At 51.0% G+C, this 16,360-nt stretch overlaps 1 protein-coding gene across 1 annotated transcript in view; it reads right to left on the bottom strand.

Annotated features, from left to right (window-relative positions):
* The window catches only part of BPIFB4 (BPI fold containing family B member 4), a 30,482-nt gene extending 20,949 nt beyond the window's left edge, over nt 1-9,533 (bottom strand). The window contains exons 1-8 of the mRNA XM_008020853.3: nt 9,428-9,533; nt 8,009-8,071; nt 7,213-7,732; nt 6,088-6,192; nt 4,920-5,063; nt 2,078-2,141; nt 1,549-1,609; nt 315-406 (exon numbers count right to left, since the gene is read on the bottom strand). Coding sequence (XP_008019044.3) covers nt 315-406; nt 1,549-1,609; nt 2,078-2,141; nt 4,920-5,063; nt 6,088-6,192; nt 7,213-7,732; nt 8,009-8,071; nt 9,428-9,533 — 1,155 coding nt within the window. The remainder of the gene's footprint in view (nt 1-314; nt 407-1,548; nt 1,610-2,077; nt 2,142-4,919; nt 5,064-6,087; nt 6,193-7,212; nt 7,733-8,008; nt 8,072-9,427) is intronic.
* Between the last annotated feature and the right edge of the window lie 6,827 nt (nt 9,534-16,360).

Genomic DNA, 16,360 nt, shown 5'->3' with positions numbered 1-16,360 from the left:
TTGGGCAAGTGATTTAACCTCTCTGTGCCTCAGTTTCCTCAATAAGAAGTGTCTCCCTCATAGGGTTGCTGTGAGGATAGGCTGAGTTGATCGACACAAAGCATGCAGAATGAGCCTGGCACACAGTAAGCATTTCGAATGCTGGCTATGATTATGTTTTATAACACAGCTCCTAGAAGGCCTTCTTCTAATCAGAAAGGGTCCTGTCAAGTGTTGCTTTCCAAGCATTCACAGAAGCCCTGGGAGGGCCTTGCTGATACTCCTGCCTTTGGGAGGAGGGCCACCACTCTTTGCCCTGAACCCCAGACACTCACGTTGAGGTCCAGCTCCAGGAATTCACCAGTCACAAGCGGGAGGCTGGAGAAGGTGTATTGGACGCTTCCCAATATCCCCAGAGGAATCAGAGCTGCGGGCAAAGGAGAGGGTCACGGGGAGGTCCCCTCACCATCCAGATGCCTTCCCTCTTTGTACACTGGGGCTGGGGGTGGACAAGTTAGGCCCAGGCTCCAGCTCCAGACACCATGAAAAGAGCAAAAGTTCTGGGTTTAAATCCCAGCTCTGCCTCTTCCTTGCTGTGTGAACCCAAGCAAGTCATTGCACTTCTTTGAACCTCAGTTGCCTCCTCTATAAAATGGGTTTACTGTAACCTCTGGGACTATGTTGGCGGGGGGAGGGGGGTGCAATGATATCCTGGATGTTGATAAGCTTTGCAAACTCTGAAGTGCTGTGCACCAGGGAAGGAATTTAGGGTTCCACAATGCGGTGCTTAGTTGAATCTGTCATTTCCTTGACTATGTAATGAACAGTTCCAGCTTCTGGGCTCTTCCTTCCTCATCTCTGGCCACAAAGGGAAGGAGATTTTCCTGTCTTGGAAAGCCATTCTCAGATGCCTAGAGTCCCAGAGAAATGGGAGCACTATCAGAGAGGGCTGCCCTGTGTGGTTGTGGAGGCTGTGCACTGCACAACTCGAGGCACTGCTGCTCCACTGTAATCCATGTGAAAGGAGGTCCCTGGAATGGTGCACTGCACAAATGGCACAGCCATACAGGGCGGGCTTGCTTTCAGGAACGTTCACTCAGAAATCCAGGGTCCGAGATGGTGGTAGAGCCTGATTCTGAGGCCCTGGTCAGTCTCCACAGTGTGTCGCCTGCTAGTCACTCTCCAACCCCTCTGTGAACTGAGAGATTTGAGAGATGAGAAAAGTGGGAAGAGTCTCTCCAAGTTCACACAGCGGCCGGGGCAGAGCTGGGGCTCAAACCCAGCTTCCTAACTCCCAGGACAGAGCCATTACCTCCCAGACCCCGGTAGAAGCTCCTCTCTCTGGTACTCAGAGGGGTGTTTGGGAGCAAGAGTGAAAGCCAGGTGGCACCTCCCTTATGGCATTAGCCACATGTCACTTCCAGGGCCTAACTAAGGGCGGGTCTGTGGCTCCCACCATGTTGAGCCCTCCTCCCAGAAAGGACCCGGTCCTTAGTGCCTTCTCCAGGGCTGCACCCAGAGCAGGCACTTGTAGATGTTGGCCAGTGAAGCAAAGCAGGAAGGACTTACAATCCACGAGGCCCAGCTGGTCGTTGACAAGACCCAGTACCACGTCCACGATGGGGCAGAGCTGCAGGGGAGAAACGGCACAAAGCCTTGGTGACGTTACAGGGAGTCAGAGCAAGGGAGTCGAGGACACAAGAGTAACGATAGCTAAACTTTACCGACTGCTTGCTCTGTGCCAGGCACTGTCCTCGCCACAGCCCTGTGGGGAAGGCTGTCTCTAATTCCCACTTACAGATGGGAAAATTGAGGTTCAGAAAGGTGACGCAACATGTCACCCAGTTAGGAAGTGCCCAAGCCAGGATTCAAACCTGTAACTATGCAATTCTCAAGCTCCCTCTCCTTAGCCCTTCACTAATCTGTCCCTTCCTATTCCTCAGGGTCCTTCCCAGACCCTCCAAAAATATGCCTCAGGCCCTGGCTCCCTCTGTCCGTCTGGGTTACCTGCAGGCAGCCAGGAATGGAGGCTGGACTATGGCCCCTTGGTCTGGGAGAAGCCTGTGCCCCTTGCTCCCATCCTGGGACAGCTTCTTACCAAGTCAGGGAGGACGCCGGCCAGGACTCGGTTCACTAAATTGTCCACGAGGTTGGGGAGAAGCCTAAGGAGACAGGAGCAGAAGGAGGTCAAGGCTCGCAGCCATGCAGGCCTCACCAAGGCTGTCCACCCTGCGGGTCACTAGTCCAGGCTCTGAACAGTGAGAACCTCGGAGTGCTGGAAAATTGTTCTGAAAGCTGGGAGGACAGAGTACATTCACCTTGGACTGACTAGACAGGCCACCCAGGCAAATTGTTGGACTTTTCATGAATTCATACATTCATTCATTCATTCGATAAACGAAGTTTCTGGAGCTTTACAATGGGTCAGGCCCAGGCTGTAATGTTGCTGATTTTCAATTGCAAAAGTCAGTCCCACCTGCTGATCTGACCTTCACATGGGCCATTTGCTGCAACCTTATATTGTCCTCGCCAAGCGAAAACGAATGTGTTTATTTATGTAAGCACCTAACTCGGTATCTAGTACATAGTAGGTGCTCAATAAATGTTTATGGAGGGAAGGGAAGGAGAAATACTGGCCAATAAAATGCGCTCATGTGGTCCACAAGAGAGGATGGATAGTTGGTGCTAAAACAATTGGGAGAGGTGATCCAATTTACAGACAAGGAGGCCGAGGTCCACAGAAGTAACCCACACAGCTCTTTTTTTTTTTTTTGAGACAGAGTCTCAGTTTGTTGCCCAGGCTGGAGTGTAGTGGTAGAATCTCCGCTCACTGCAGCCTTGAACTCCTGGGCTCAAGAAATCCTCCTGCCACAGCCTCCTGAGCATCTGGGACTACAGGTGCACACAACTGCGCCCAGCTCTTAACTAACCCTCCCAAGCTGTTAGTTAAAGAGGAAAATCGATGATAGACAAGACATATAGATGGACAGACAGATTTTTGGCCTAAGAATTTGTTTCCAGGGGCTTGTAGTGATAAGGAGATGAAGGAAGCATGACCATCCTACACCAAAGTGTCCCTGACAGCTGAACCTCTCAAGAACTGCTTTCCGTCTCTCGCCTCCGAACACTGCCTGGGTCCCCCCTTCTGAGGTTGTGGCTGATTGTTCAGTGCTGCGCCGATTCAGCAAAGCAAAGAATTTCTTGAGATAAAGCCCTAATTAGAATGTTTCTCCCAAAGCTAATTATGCATTTCTCCCTTTTAAGTGGATTCACCTTGAGGGGCTTATCCTGGTTCCACCTCTCCTTAGATGATAAGGGCCTTAAGAATATATATGTGTGTGTATGCATGCGTGCTTTCGTGTGTGTGTGTGTGTTGAGGGGATAGTTGGACTTTGTTTTATGTACATTCAGGGCACAAACTCTTTTCCTCTTCTGGGAAATTATCCAACAGGTTGATCAACCCTCCTGCGAAATGACATATATAAAAGGTTAATCATTGTGACCTTACTTGTCAGGGCACAAGATTAGGCAAATTATATCCAACAATAGAGGACTGGCCAAATAAGCAATAGAATATTATGCAGGCAATGGAATATTACGCAGCTGTAAAAAGTTAAACAAGGAAGCTCTCAATGTTTGGATGCAGAAAATTCTCCCAATAGGGTAAATGAAAAAAAGCCAAGTGTAAAACAGTGTTTATAGTATGTGCCCCTTTGCATAAAAGGAGGGGGGAGATGAGACCCTACGTTCATATTTGTTTCACGTGTACAAAGAAACTGGAAGGAGAATTGAGAGATGAATAACTGGTGAGCTTGGTGGGAGGCAGGCAGAGGGAGGCGGGATAGGAGGAAGCCCTGTGCTCTGTGCCTTTTTGTCACTTTATGTTTGTGAACCATGTATTACCAAGTATATACTTCCTAGTGAAAATGTGAATTTAAAAATCTGTGAGGTTTCCATGGGTTTCCCTCACCCTCCTCTCCTTGCCTGGGCCCTGGGAACTGATTTTCTTTGCCTTCATTCTCTCTGAAGCAGAAGTAAAGCCTCTGAGAAGCCCACAGGAATCAGAAGGTTTGGGGTTCAAGTTGCACAATGAGTTTGAAGGGCTGGGGGGACTGGGCCAGAAGATGGATAATAATGGAGAGGAAGAAGTGGGGTCAGAGGCCTCCAAGAGAGAAGCCAAAGAAGAGGGCAGGTGAAGAGAAAGAGACTCCACTCTGAGTGTGTCCTCATCCAGGACCACCACCTGGTCCTCATCCAGGACCACCACCTGTACTGCTGGCCAGTACACGGACACTTGACACCACTTTGCCAGAGGGTGGAGACTTGGACATTTCCTAAGAAGCATGTCATAGGAAAACTCTCATCCCCTCACCAGGGTTGAATTCGGCAGCACCAAGCGGGAAATGCTCCTGCAATCTGGGGCACCAATGCACACACAACCCCTGTTGGGTGTATGTTCATCAGCTCTCAAGATGTCCCAGCTGATGCACTGTTTTCCATTCCTTATCTCAATTCCCAAAGGAAAAAGGATTACCCCATTTCACAGATGAAGAAACTGGAGCTCAGAGAGGGCAACAGAGCTACCCAAAATCACACAGCAAGGAACCGTGGAACTGAGATGCGAGTCTCGGGCATGCTCCTGACCATTCAGATCGAAGCCTTTACAAAGCTGGAAAGAATGTGTGTCACAGTGACATATTTTCCGGCTGGTCGAAGGCCCCATCCTGGGTTTGGAGCGGCAGCCCATGAATTCCCATCAGGCATGTGCCAGGTCAGGGACAGAGGTGACAGTGCAGCTGGCTCAGCGTGAGTACTCACCACCCCACAGCATCATCGTCCTGCCCACCCCAGTGCCTGTGGGTAAGTGAATGGCATGTTGTGTGCCAAAGACAGACCACTCCAGCAACCCCCAAGGCACTCCACTGCTGGCTGGCACTCACCCTCGCAGCAGCTTGACTTTGATGCCCCCTAGGAGGGTGTCACATCGCTCAATGACCAGCCGAGGATAACCCGTGCGTTCCATGGTCAACCGGACCTTGGCTGTGATGTTCACTTCCACTGCGATGTCCAGGAAGCCAATGAGACTGGAGGAGGCCAAGGGGCCGGGAAGACCATGAGTCACCCCCCAGCTGCCAGGAGCCCTCCCTTACCCAGGCCTGTCCTTGTTGCTCCTGCCGTCTGTTACGAAACTTGTTCATCTCTAAGGAACCCAAACCAGAAGTCTTCCCTGGTCCCTCAAGTCACATGTGAACAAGTCTATCTCCGTCTCAGCCCATGAGCTTCAAAGCCTGGGAATGGGGCTCAGCACACATTCTGGTTTCCAAGGTGACCCCCAATCGCCTAGCTTGGTGAACATGACCTCATCCCACAGGGATGAGTCCACACAGAAGCCCACCCTCTGAGGTCCTCTAGTCAGCACCTAGTGCATGGAAGGCCCTATTCCAGGAGGCATTTTACTTGCCTTTCCCCACTTACAGCCACGGTCACCTGGAAAAGGGGGTGACCTCATTATCGCATTGCCAGTGAAGACACTGAAGTGACATTGGGGAACTGGCCCAAGGTCACACAGCTTATGGGAGAGTCAGGATTTGAACCCAAGCTATCATCTGACTCCAGCCTCCCAGATTCACTTATTTATTTAGTTATTTTGGGATGGAGTTTCCCTCTTCTTGCCCAGGCTGGAGTGTAATGGTGAGTTCTCGGCTCACTGCAATCTCCGCCTCCTAGGTTCAAGCAATTCTCCTGCCTCAGCCTCCTACGTAGCTGCAACTACAGGGCACCTGCCACCACGCCCATCCCATTTTTGTGTTTTTAGTACAGATGGGGTTTCACCATGTTGGCCAGGCTGGTCTCGAACTCCTGACCTTAGGTGATCCGCCTGCCTCAGCTTCCCAAAGTGCTGGGATGACAGGCGTAAGCCACCACGCCTGGCCCAGCCTCCCAGATCTTAACCACTGCGCTAGGCTGTTTTCACAGCTGACAGATGGCCTCTGGTCCAAGTCTGTGGGCATGCGCTGGCAAAAGTTTAGGTCTTCCTAGCCTGTGTGTTATGGATACAGAGGCTGGGCCATAGGGTGTGGGGACCCCTCCAGGGCCACGAGCACACACCTCTTCCCGTTGATGGCCACACAGGTGTACAAACTCAGGTAGACACCCACGCCGGGCAGGAGCCGCACAGACACTTGAGGGAGGGTCAGCTCCACGATACGCAGCCTGCTCGGGACACAGAGTGGTGAGAAGAACGCCACCCAAACTACCACTCGCTCACCCGAGCACCCTCCCCTGCACCCCTTTTCTCTGCTCCCCATCTGTTCCTCCTGACTCTAAAGACGCTAGACACCCGCAGTTCAAGGACAGAATGTGGAAAACAGAAAAATTAAGGCAAAAATGCCACGACCCGTAATCCCAGTGCCCAGAGGCCCGCTGTGTGCATTCCATATATTTCCTTTGAATCTTTTCTGCATGTCAAGATGCCATTCCCTCCCTCTGCTCATCCCTGCCCCTCTTGCCTGGTTCCCTCCTATACATGTAAGTTCCTCTTGCTTAATTCCCTCCTATACATTTTTCAGATTTCAACTTAAGGTCCTCTTCCTCCAGGAAGCCTCCCTTGACCTCCCTAGGTAGGTGAGCTGCCCTGTTATAGAGATTCTTATTTCTCCACGAACTTCTTGCCACTGTCGAAACTGTATGTTTATTTTTAGGCTTCTTATCAATGCCCACGTACCCCAACAGCCTGCAAGCTCCACGGAGACAGGGAATGTGTCTTTTCTCGGCTTACCATTGGGTCACGTCCCCAGTGCCAACACAGTACCCTGCACATAGTAGGAGCTCTGAATAGTTGTTAAATTAAATATTGACTATGAGGAGCAGGCTGAGCATAACAGAACTTATGATATATATGTATAGTTTTAAAATCCTCTGGGTCTTTTCCACTACACTATATTACTATGACCATTCTATAGATGAGGAAACTGAGACTCAGAGAGATTATATCAATGGCCCAAAGTGATACACAAACATGAAAAGTTGAACTGGGTCTCAAACTTAGGGCTGTTTCATGCCAAGACCCAAACCATGTAACTTGGGGCTCTTAAGACGTCCAATCCTGAGGCCAAGCCCTGAAGTGTGTGGGGCTCTGAAGACCTTCCCTCCCACAACTCCAGCTTCAGGGAGTGATCATCCCCGTTTGGAGGTGCATGGGGGCTTTCTGGAGAGAACCTGTCCCCTCCTTACCCTGTGATGCCTTGCACGGTGCTGAGGATGCCACCCTCGCCGAGCACGCCCAGGACACCCCCTCCTCCAAGAAGTCCTCCGTCACCAAGGAGACCGCCTCCACCGAGCAGGCCACCTTGGCCTACCAGGATGCCATTGGCTGTCAGCATGCCTCCAGTGCCCAGCAAACCACCTGGGCCCAGCGCCCCAGTGGCGACTCCAGGTGGGATTTCTCCAGGCCGCAGCTCTCGCCGGTGAAGCCTGCCCACAGGTGCAGCCCCCTCAGCTGACCTGTATCGCCTGAGGCCCCTGTGGCTGCCATATGCATTCTCGGCACTGCGATAGCCGCTGTTTCGGAGGTCCCTGATGCTTTCGTCGGTCTCAGGGATCTCACCATATCGGTATTGGCCCCCCAGCTGAGCAGTGTTGTCTTTGGCCTCAATGTGACCATACGCGTAATAACCACCAAGCTGTTTGCCATTGGTATATACTGGGGGGGGTCCTCGGGCAGGGAAGTCATTGTAGGGAATACCACCAACACCTCGGGGTAATTCAGTGCGTCTGTAGTCATTGTAATGGTGCTGGCCACCACCCAGAAGACCACCACCACTGCCACCCAACAGCCCCCCAACACTGCCACCCAGCAACCCCGCACCACTGCCACCCAGCAGCCCTCCACCACTGCTGCCACTGCCACCCCCTCCACCCCCACCACCAAGCAGGCCCCCCAGGAGGCCACCTCCCCCACCACCTCCACTTCCACTTCCACCAAGCAGACCGCCCAGGAGAGGCCCACCACCATCACCACGGGCTTTACCCAAGGGCACCTCTCTCGGGGCCGAGTGGAGAGTATTGCTTCGCTGCAGGGTGCCCAAAATAGCTGCAGAGAGGCAAGGGCATCAGTCCAGGGTTCCTCCCTTCTTTCCACCTCCAGCCCCCAGGCAGCACCTCGCAGTGTTGCTCAGTTCCCTGGGCCTCATTTTTCCCACCAGCGAAGTGCAGAGGCTGAACAGGAGGACTTCTCCAGGCTGATCTAGCCCTAGCATCCTGGCCAGCTCATTTTCTGCTGGGTTTTGTCTGGTCTCACTTTAACTAGATTTGGACATCAGCCAGCCAGCCCTTCATGGATTTTCTTCATTGCCCTCCCTTCTAAGTGCTCTGCTCTTTACAGCTTTAAAAAATCAACTTCAGGCCAGGCGCAGCGGCTCATACCTGTAATCCCAGCACTTTGAGAGATCGAGGCGGGTGGATCATGAGGTCAGGAGTTCGAGACCAGCCTGGCCAAGATGGTGAAACCTCATCTCTACTAAAAATACAAAAATTAGCCAGGTGTGGTGGTGGGCACCTGTAATCCCAGCTACTCGGGAGGCTGAGGCAGGAGAATCACTTGAAGTGGGGAGGCAGAGGTTGCAGGGAGCCGAGATCGCACCACTGTGCTCCAGCCTGGGCAACAAGAGTGAAACTCCGTCTCTCAAAAACAAACAAACAAACAAACAAACAAAAAAAAAAAAACAAAAAAAAAAAAAAACAAAAAAAACTTTCTTATGTATTATCACAACTGATTCCTGGGAAATAACCAAGGCCAGAAGTGTCCCCATCTGGTGGATTGAAATATTGAGGCCTGTGAGGTACTCAGAGATCACTTAGATAGGAAATAATCTCATTTTTTTATGTTCGTGATAGCCTGGGATGAGTGTTGAGGGAGAAAGTATGAAAGTATGTCCTCACATGCCAGATGACAAAAGCGAGCTCCTAAGAACTGGAAGCAGGAATAATCATAGCTCCCACTTTTGAGGGACTTTTAAGTCCTAGGAGCTGTCCTAAGTTTTCAAAAGGTCATTTCATTTCATTCTCATATCAGCTCTCTGAGATAGAGACCATAATTACACCTATTTTACAGATGAAGAAACTGAGGCTCAGGGAACTCAAGTTACGAACTTAAAGTCATACAGTCAGGATTTGAACCCCACAAAGACTGGTCCAGGGCCCTTAATCACTGTTCTCTATTGCCTCTAAAGAATAAGCATAAAGTCACCAGTATGGTGCTTGGCACATAGTAGGTGCTCAGGAAATGGTAGCCAAAAGAAAAAGGGGAAACTAAGGCCCAGAGAGTAGAATTCACCCAGCCACCCGATGTGGACTCTGCCAGGAGGAGGAGGTCCCTGGGTATTTCAGAGTTGGGAGAGCTGCCCTGCTTGCCCTGTGCCAACCCTCACCCCTTCAGGGCTGGACTCACCACTGCTCAGCACATCTTTGGTCACCCTGAGGACTGTGTTTGTCTCTTGGCGGGTGCCACACACAGCCGCCACAGACAGTGTGGCCACACACCACGCCGTCCACATGCTGGCACTGCTTCCCTGTGGAGGAGAAAGTGCAGATGTGGATGTGGCTAGGTGCCACCATCCTGGCTGGCAGGTGGCACTAGGCAGCCCTAGCCAAGAGTTATCTCAGGACCCTGGGACCCAGAGACGGGGGAAGCCAGCCAAAGTCACACAGTAAGGCATAGTCCGGAATTCCAGATACCACCTTTTGAGTTTTTCAGATGGAAATGAATCTTGTGACATAAAGCAGACCCATTAAACACACTGTTTCAGAGAATGGATGTCTAATTAACTCCCAAGATGGGATTGACAAATTGAGCATCAGGTAGATGGGTAATGGGGATTCCAACCAAAACACCAAACTGGGAGCAGGTAGGCCCTGAGGAACTCTCTCCAGCATCTACCTATCTATTCGCTCACTCATCTATTCCTCTACTCATTCTCCCCCTTCTTATTTATTCTTTTATCCATTCATACATTCACCCTACTATCTTTCCATCTATCTATTATCCATCTGTCATGCAAACACCCAGCAAGCCATATATCCATCCAACCACCCATCCATCCATCCACCCATCCATTCACTCATCTACTCATTCTCCTCCCTCCATTTATTCATCTGTCCACCCATCCAACCATTCATCCATCTTCCCATATATCTATCATCCATCTGTCATCCAAACAGCTGGCAAGGCATATATCCTCCCATCCATCCATCCATCCATCCGTCCGTCCATCCATCCAACCAACTATCCATCCATCCATCCATCCATCCATCCATCCATCCATCCATTCATCTTTCCATCAGTTTATCTACTCATCAACACATTCATCTAGCCGCCCTTCCACCCATCCAGCTCACTGACAAACACTCTTCCCATCTCTTTGGAGGAGTCAGTTCTACACCGTGTGGTTAATATTAACGACTCTGAGTCAGAGATATCTGGGTCCTAATGCTTAGGAAAGAGACTTTACCTTTTTGAACCTCTGCTCCCAAATCACAAACAAGCTGTATCTCATACGTAGTAGACACTCAATAAAAAGCAGCTATTGTTACTACTTTGGGACTATTATTTCAGACACCTAAGAAGTGGGTGAGGAATGTTATGAGATTGGTGAGGTGAAACATGCATTTTGGAATGAGCTGCATAGCCTCTGGGAAGCTTCCTTTTGCTCCTTTCAGGCCCTCACCCACTTCTCTCACTCCATCAGCCCCAGCTACACACCTACAAGCCTCAGAGAATCAGCACAGGGCATGGCCTCTCATCTGAGCCAAAAACTTGTTGGTTTCAGCCACCTCTGTTTAGGCACCTTCTCCTCTTTTTTTTCTGTTTTCATTTGTCTTGGACTTCACAGAGTCCCCAGATTCTTTCCCCACTCCTATCTGCTCCCAGAAGAATATTATAGGCATTCATTTACACTAGAATAAAAAGGACTACTATATGCAAGAATGTTGTTTTTCTGGCTTCCTCACCTCATCCCAACCTCATTTTCTAGAGAGCTGTGTTCAAAAAGGAATCACCCTTTTCAGTTAAAAAGATGGGCACCAATGGAAGGATTTGTGGCATCAGCAAGCAGCTGAGGAGTCTCCAGGAGGTAGCAAGGACCCTCGGTACTCAACATCCCTGGGAAAGACGAGTGCAGCTCTGCTCACGCATGTAATTGGCATGACCCAGGCCTTTCTGTTGATTCCCAAGAGACTCTCCTGACTAGGCCCATGCTACAGACAAGACACCTGAACTTGGAGAGGGGTGGATCTCCAGGCTGGGACTCTCTCCTTATTACCTTCCCAGGCCTCTGCCTCCCCTGCCGGACACTGAGTAGAGAAGGGGCGCCTCCTTACCCCAGGAGGTCCCTGCCGCTGAGTCTTGAGAGGTCGCGTTTCCCCAGCCCCTCTGCTTTTGGCTGAGTCTGGTCACAGATCAGTCTTATATAGCAGCCTGAGCCTGAGCCCAGACCCCAGAGAGGGAAATGCCATGTAATTACAAGAGACCGGAATTCAGATTTGCTCTGCAAATTGGGCATTGAGCCCCAAAACCACAAGGGTTTGTGGTTTGTGGCTAGTTCCAAGACCTGCACTCAGCCCCAGATGGTGTCACATGAGCTGGGTTTTATCAACCCTTGGGCTGAACACATTTCCGGAGACCCCAGCTAGGCCCCAAGCTTGGGGAACTGGAAGCACCCCCAGATGCATCTAGTTGCTAACTCTAAGGCAGGCACTAGCCATTCCAGATGATCTGGGTAGACAGGAGGTGCCCAGGCTGGACTCAGCATCAGGATGACCCAGGTCCAAACCCTGCTCAGCCCCCAACTCACCGTAGGACCTTGGGCCAGCCACTTCCCTCCTCTGAGCCTCACATTCTTTCCATCTGGTAAGTGAGTTTAATACCAGCCTCACAGGGCTGATTTTAGGACTAAGGGAGACGAATATGAATCCAACTCCTCAAACTTGGGACTGGTGCACGAATACGCATTTTTTTTTTAATCAGAAAAACATTTCTCACTCATTTCTTAGAGGTCTGAAATAATAGTCCCAAAGTAATAACAATAGCTGCTGTTTATTGAGTGTTTACTATGTACGAGATACAAGGTTTTTCCCAACTACTTCTTCATGAAATGTTCACACCTACAGCAAAGTTGAAGGAATTGTACAGCAGACACACATGGTTGCCACGTTGTTCCCACCAACGATACCCACCATTTACATTCTTGTCACATTTGCATCCATCTGTTAGTCCATCTTTTATTTTCTCTGCATTTGAAAGTTGCAGACATCAGTATACTACCGCTAAACACTTCACCCCGCATGCCATTCGGATTCTTTCTTTATATCTTTAAATACAGTGAAATGCACAAAACTTAAATGTTCATTTGCTGAGTTTTGACCATTTTTTACGGTCATGCAGCCCACACTCCTATCACAATATAGAACATTTCCACCACCCCAGAATGTTCCGTCTGCCTTTTCCCAGTTGCACCTTCCAAAACCTGCTGGGACACAGCCCAGACCACTTCACTTGGCATCCAAGGCCGTCCATACACACATCCCAGTCTTCTCTTCACACAGAGCTGCTCATTCCTTCCATCCCCTCCTCATCACCCCCTGGCTTCCCTGCCTCTGGGCCTTTGCACGTGCAATCTCTGCTGTCTACAAAACCCTCTTCAGATTCTAAGGGTCAAAAGGTCAACAGTTGTAGGAAGCTTCCCCCAGCCCCTACACTTCCTCTGGCCCATCCAGAGACCCCTGGGGCCCGCAGTGAGGTGTTCTTTCTCCAGCGAACCAGCTATGTGCCCCACTCCTAGGCCAGCACAGGCATAGATGCCAGTGTAACAAATGAACAAGTGAATGAATGAATGAACTCATCTCTTGCTCTCCAATGGACTGAGTGCTCCCTGAGGCCTCCTTGCTTCCCACCCCACAGCCCCAACCCAGGCCCTACCTCCATGTTTAATCAATGCCACCTCCTCCCTGCGCCAACCCTGCCCGTCTGCTAATTCTGAGAAGCAGGAAAACACTTCTCTCTCCACCAAGGCCTGCTTTCAGGTCAAACCGGGAATAAACGTGCTTCGCCCCCGACTCCCCAAGGAGACGCCTCCTCCTTCCTCCTTGGAGGCAGTGGGGGCTCTGAAGCCAGGCGTCTTTGCTATAGGTCCTGCCAAGCTCGGCCGATGTCACCCCTCACTTCTTCTGTGCCACTGGGCCAACCCCGCCTTGGAACTCAGTTTCCCCATCTGCAGTGCGTGCATTGATGGAAACATTAAGAGCACAGGCTCTGGAGCTGGCTGCTGGGTTTGGCTTCTGCTGCCGGTTCTTGCTGTTTCCTTGGTTGTAAGATGGTGATTGGAACCAGCCTGACCTGCAAAGCTCTGGGAACAGGGTCTTGCACACAGCTGGGCTCAGCGAGTGGCATTTGCATCCTTACCATCCTGGGTCCCACATGGCAGCAAGTCTGGAGGGCCATGAGGGCATGAGGAAGTAGCTTCAGCCCAGACCACCTCATTACCTCCTGTGCGGGCTGGAGGGGTTCCTGGAATGGGAAATAGGGACTCCAAGAGTCACACACTCCTGCGTTCCCACACCCACCAGCCCTTTCAGCCTCAACAGTCACTCTCCCCGGCCTCCGTTGGGCCACCTGCAAAAAGGGCATAATCACACTTTCCCAGGAGGGTTTTGAGAATCACATCAGAAATGCGTGGAATGTCCCTGGAGCGTGGAATGTCCCTGGAGCGTGGAATGTCCCTGGAGCGTGGAATGTCCCTGGAGCCTCGCTTTTCCATAAACAGCAGCCCCCTTTAGTTTCCCTTGATGAAAGCAGACACTGAGTAGGAGTAAGTTTTGCCCGGCCTGCTAGGAGCATAAACTTGTGACAATGACTTTCCTTCTCTGTGCCTCAGTCTGTACCCCTGTAAAATGGGGAAACTAGAAAGGACATTTCAAAATGATGCTACTCATCTGAGTAACTCAGCTCCTGGGACTTCCCTGTTTAAAGTCTTTGTCGTTTCCCATTGCCTGGCACTTAGTAAGTGTGATAAAAATGTTTGTGATACAAATATATTACCGTTTTAAATGGAATACAATGCAAAGAGGGCAACTGTTCCTTTCCCCACTCCTAAGAGGGCAGAATCAATGCACGCTATAAACTGTAGAGTGCGGTGCACACATGAATGTGGTGCCAGTCACCCAAGGCTCTGTGCCATTCTCAGTCCTCAGGCCAACCTGTCCCCTGGGTCCTTCCTGGCCGCCTTGAGAGGATTAGGGCAGCCCTGGCGCCGGGGAGATCACCTGGGCTTAGATTCCAAAAGGCACCTTTGTCTGGAGCTGGAAGGACATAGTGGGGGACGGCTGGAAGGACACCCAGATTCCCTGGGAAGTGACTCACCCCCAAGGTACACAGGGGCGAGGGAGTCACACTGGGCTGCTGAGATTAGAAAACAGATCCAGACCCACCACCAACCCTCCACTCAGCCCCTGCCCCTCTGCCATGAACTCTCAGGCCTCCAGGGCTGCAAGGGGCTTCCTTCAGTCTTGCTTGATTCCTCACCATAAGGGCGGAGTTCAGAGACTGGGGTCCAGAGGCAGGGGTGGGTTCTAGGTTCAAACCTTGACCTTGTCATTACCTAGCTATGGGGCCTTGCGCATATCGCTTAACTTCTCTATGCCTCAGTTTCCTCAACTGTATAATGAAGGTGAAGACAGTTCCTAGAAAGCAGGGCTGATTCAAGAAGCTGATGACATGACGTACCTAAAGCACTTAGAACGGCGTCTGGCACTTAGTAAGCGTGCAATAAATACAGCAAGAACTTTCTGGCATAGCAGTGAAAGCGCAGACTTTGGAATTCGAGTCAGAGGGGTCTGGTTCAAATCCTGCTTCTGCCACTTAGAAGCTGGCTGATTCCATTTCTCTGAGCTTCAGTTTCCTTATATGTAGAACAGGGTGATAATACCCACCCCTCCCGGGGGCTGTGAAGTTCAGTGCACTAAGGAATGTTAAGCACCCGACCTAGCGACCAGCACACAGTAAGCGCTCATCAGAGGTCAACTGCTCTCACGTCTGCTCTCTGCAGCTGCAGGACTCACCATGATGAAGCAGACACTGTCCCTGACCTTGAGGAGCTCTTGGGCAAGTGGCAGAATGAGACTGAAGCAGCGCCCAGTGTGGCCGATACAGTACCGGGCCCTGCGGCCACATGGGGAGGCGCTGTCCTGTGTATGAAGGATGGCACGGGTTTGCCAGGTACGTTTGGAGGAGAGGGAATGTTCCAGGAAGAGGGAAGAGCCGTGCAAAGGCCTGGCTGCACCTTGTTACTTGTTTTCCAGGTGCCAGGCACTCTTCTCAGAACTTTACAAGGATTGTCTGGTTTCATCCCCAGGTGACCCGTGAGTGAGTACTATAACAGTCCCACTTCGCAGATGAGGAGCCCGAGGCACAGAGACAGCTCTGCTCCCTCTGCATGCTCCAGGAGGAATCAGCTGAGGTCAGGTCACAGGCAGCCTTAAATGCCAAGCCTCGGAGCTTGGAGACTTTCCTGTTGGCACCAGGAATCCAGCCACTGCAGGGCTGTCAGTAACAGTGAGAGATGGTCAGAGGAGGTCAAGGATGGGCAGGACGGGAATGGGATGGAAGAGAGAAGGGTGGGAGTCAGGGAAAGGTGTTCCTTGTGAGAGATGTGGAGGGACAGCTGGAGCTGTGCATGGAGAGGAGATAGAATAATGCGACTGTAACAAGAGCTAACTGGAACTGGGGGCTTCTTATGGATGGGTCACCATCCTGAGTGCTGGTTTAATCCTCAAAGCCATAATAGAACATCCTCAAGTTACTGATGAAGAAACTGAGGCTCAAGGAGATGAAATGACTTGCCTGAAGCCACATGGCTAACCAGAAGCCAGGTTGGGATTTGAACATGGGCAGCTAACTCAAGCCACTGATTTAACCATGATGGGAATCAGTAGCACTGGAAGTGTCTGGAAATCAGACACAGGAAGATAAACCTGAGCATGTCACCCGGCACTGGCATGTAGCAGGCACCAATAAATGTAGGGTGGATGAATGAAAAGCAAGGAGGAGAAAAGGGAAAGAGGAAGGGAAGGAGGAAGGGAAGGAAGGAAGAAAGGAGGAAGACGGATGGATGGACGGACAGACGGATGGATGGAGGGATGGATGGACGGACGGACGGATGGATGGCTAGCTGGTCGGCTGAATGAATGAGTGGTGGACAAACCTTCAGATGAGCTCCAAGTCTACCCTGCCTATCACCTAGCCTTAAATCCTCTGAGCCAGTGATCGAAACTTGGTTGGCACTTCTTCACTCAGGCCATCCATAAGTGCCAACTTGGGGGCATTTTTCAC

This window comes from Chlorocebus sabaeus, chromosome 2 (assembly GCF_047675955.1).
Source record: "Chlorocebus sabaeus isolate Y175 chromosome 2, mChlSab1.0.hap1, whole genome shotgun sequence".
Classification (NCBI taxonomy): Eukaryota; Metazoa; Chordata; class Mammalia; order Primates; family Cercopithecidae; genus Chlorocebus; species Chlorocebus sabaeus.
Note: the sequence above shows the minus strand (reverse complement) of the source record. Positions and strands in the feature narration are given on the sequence as shown.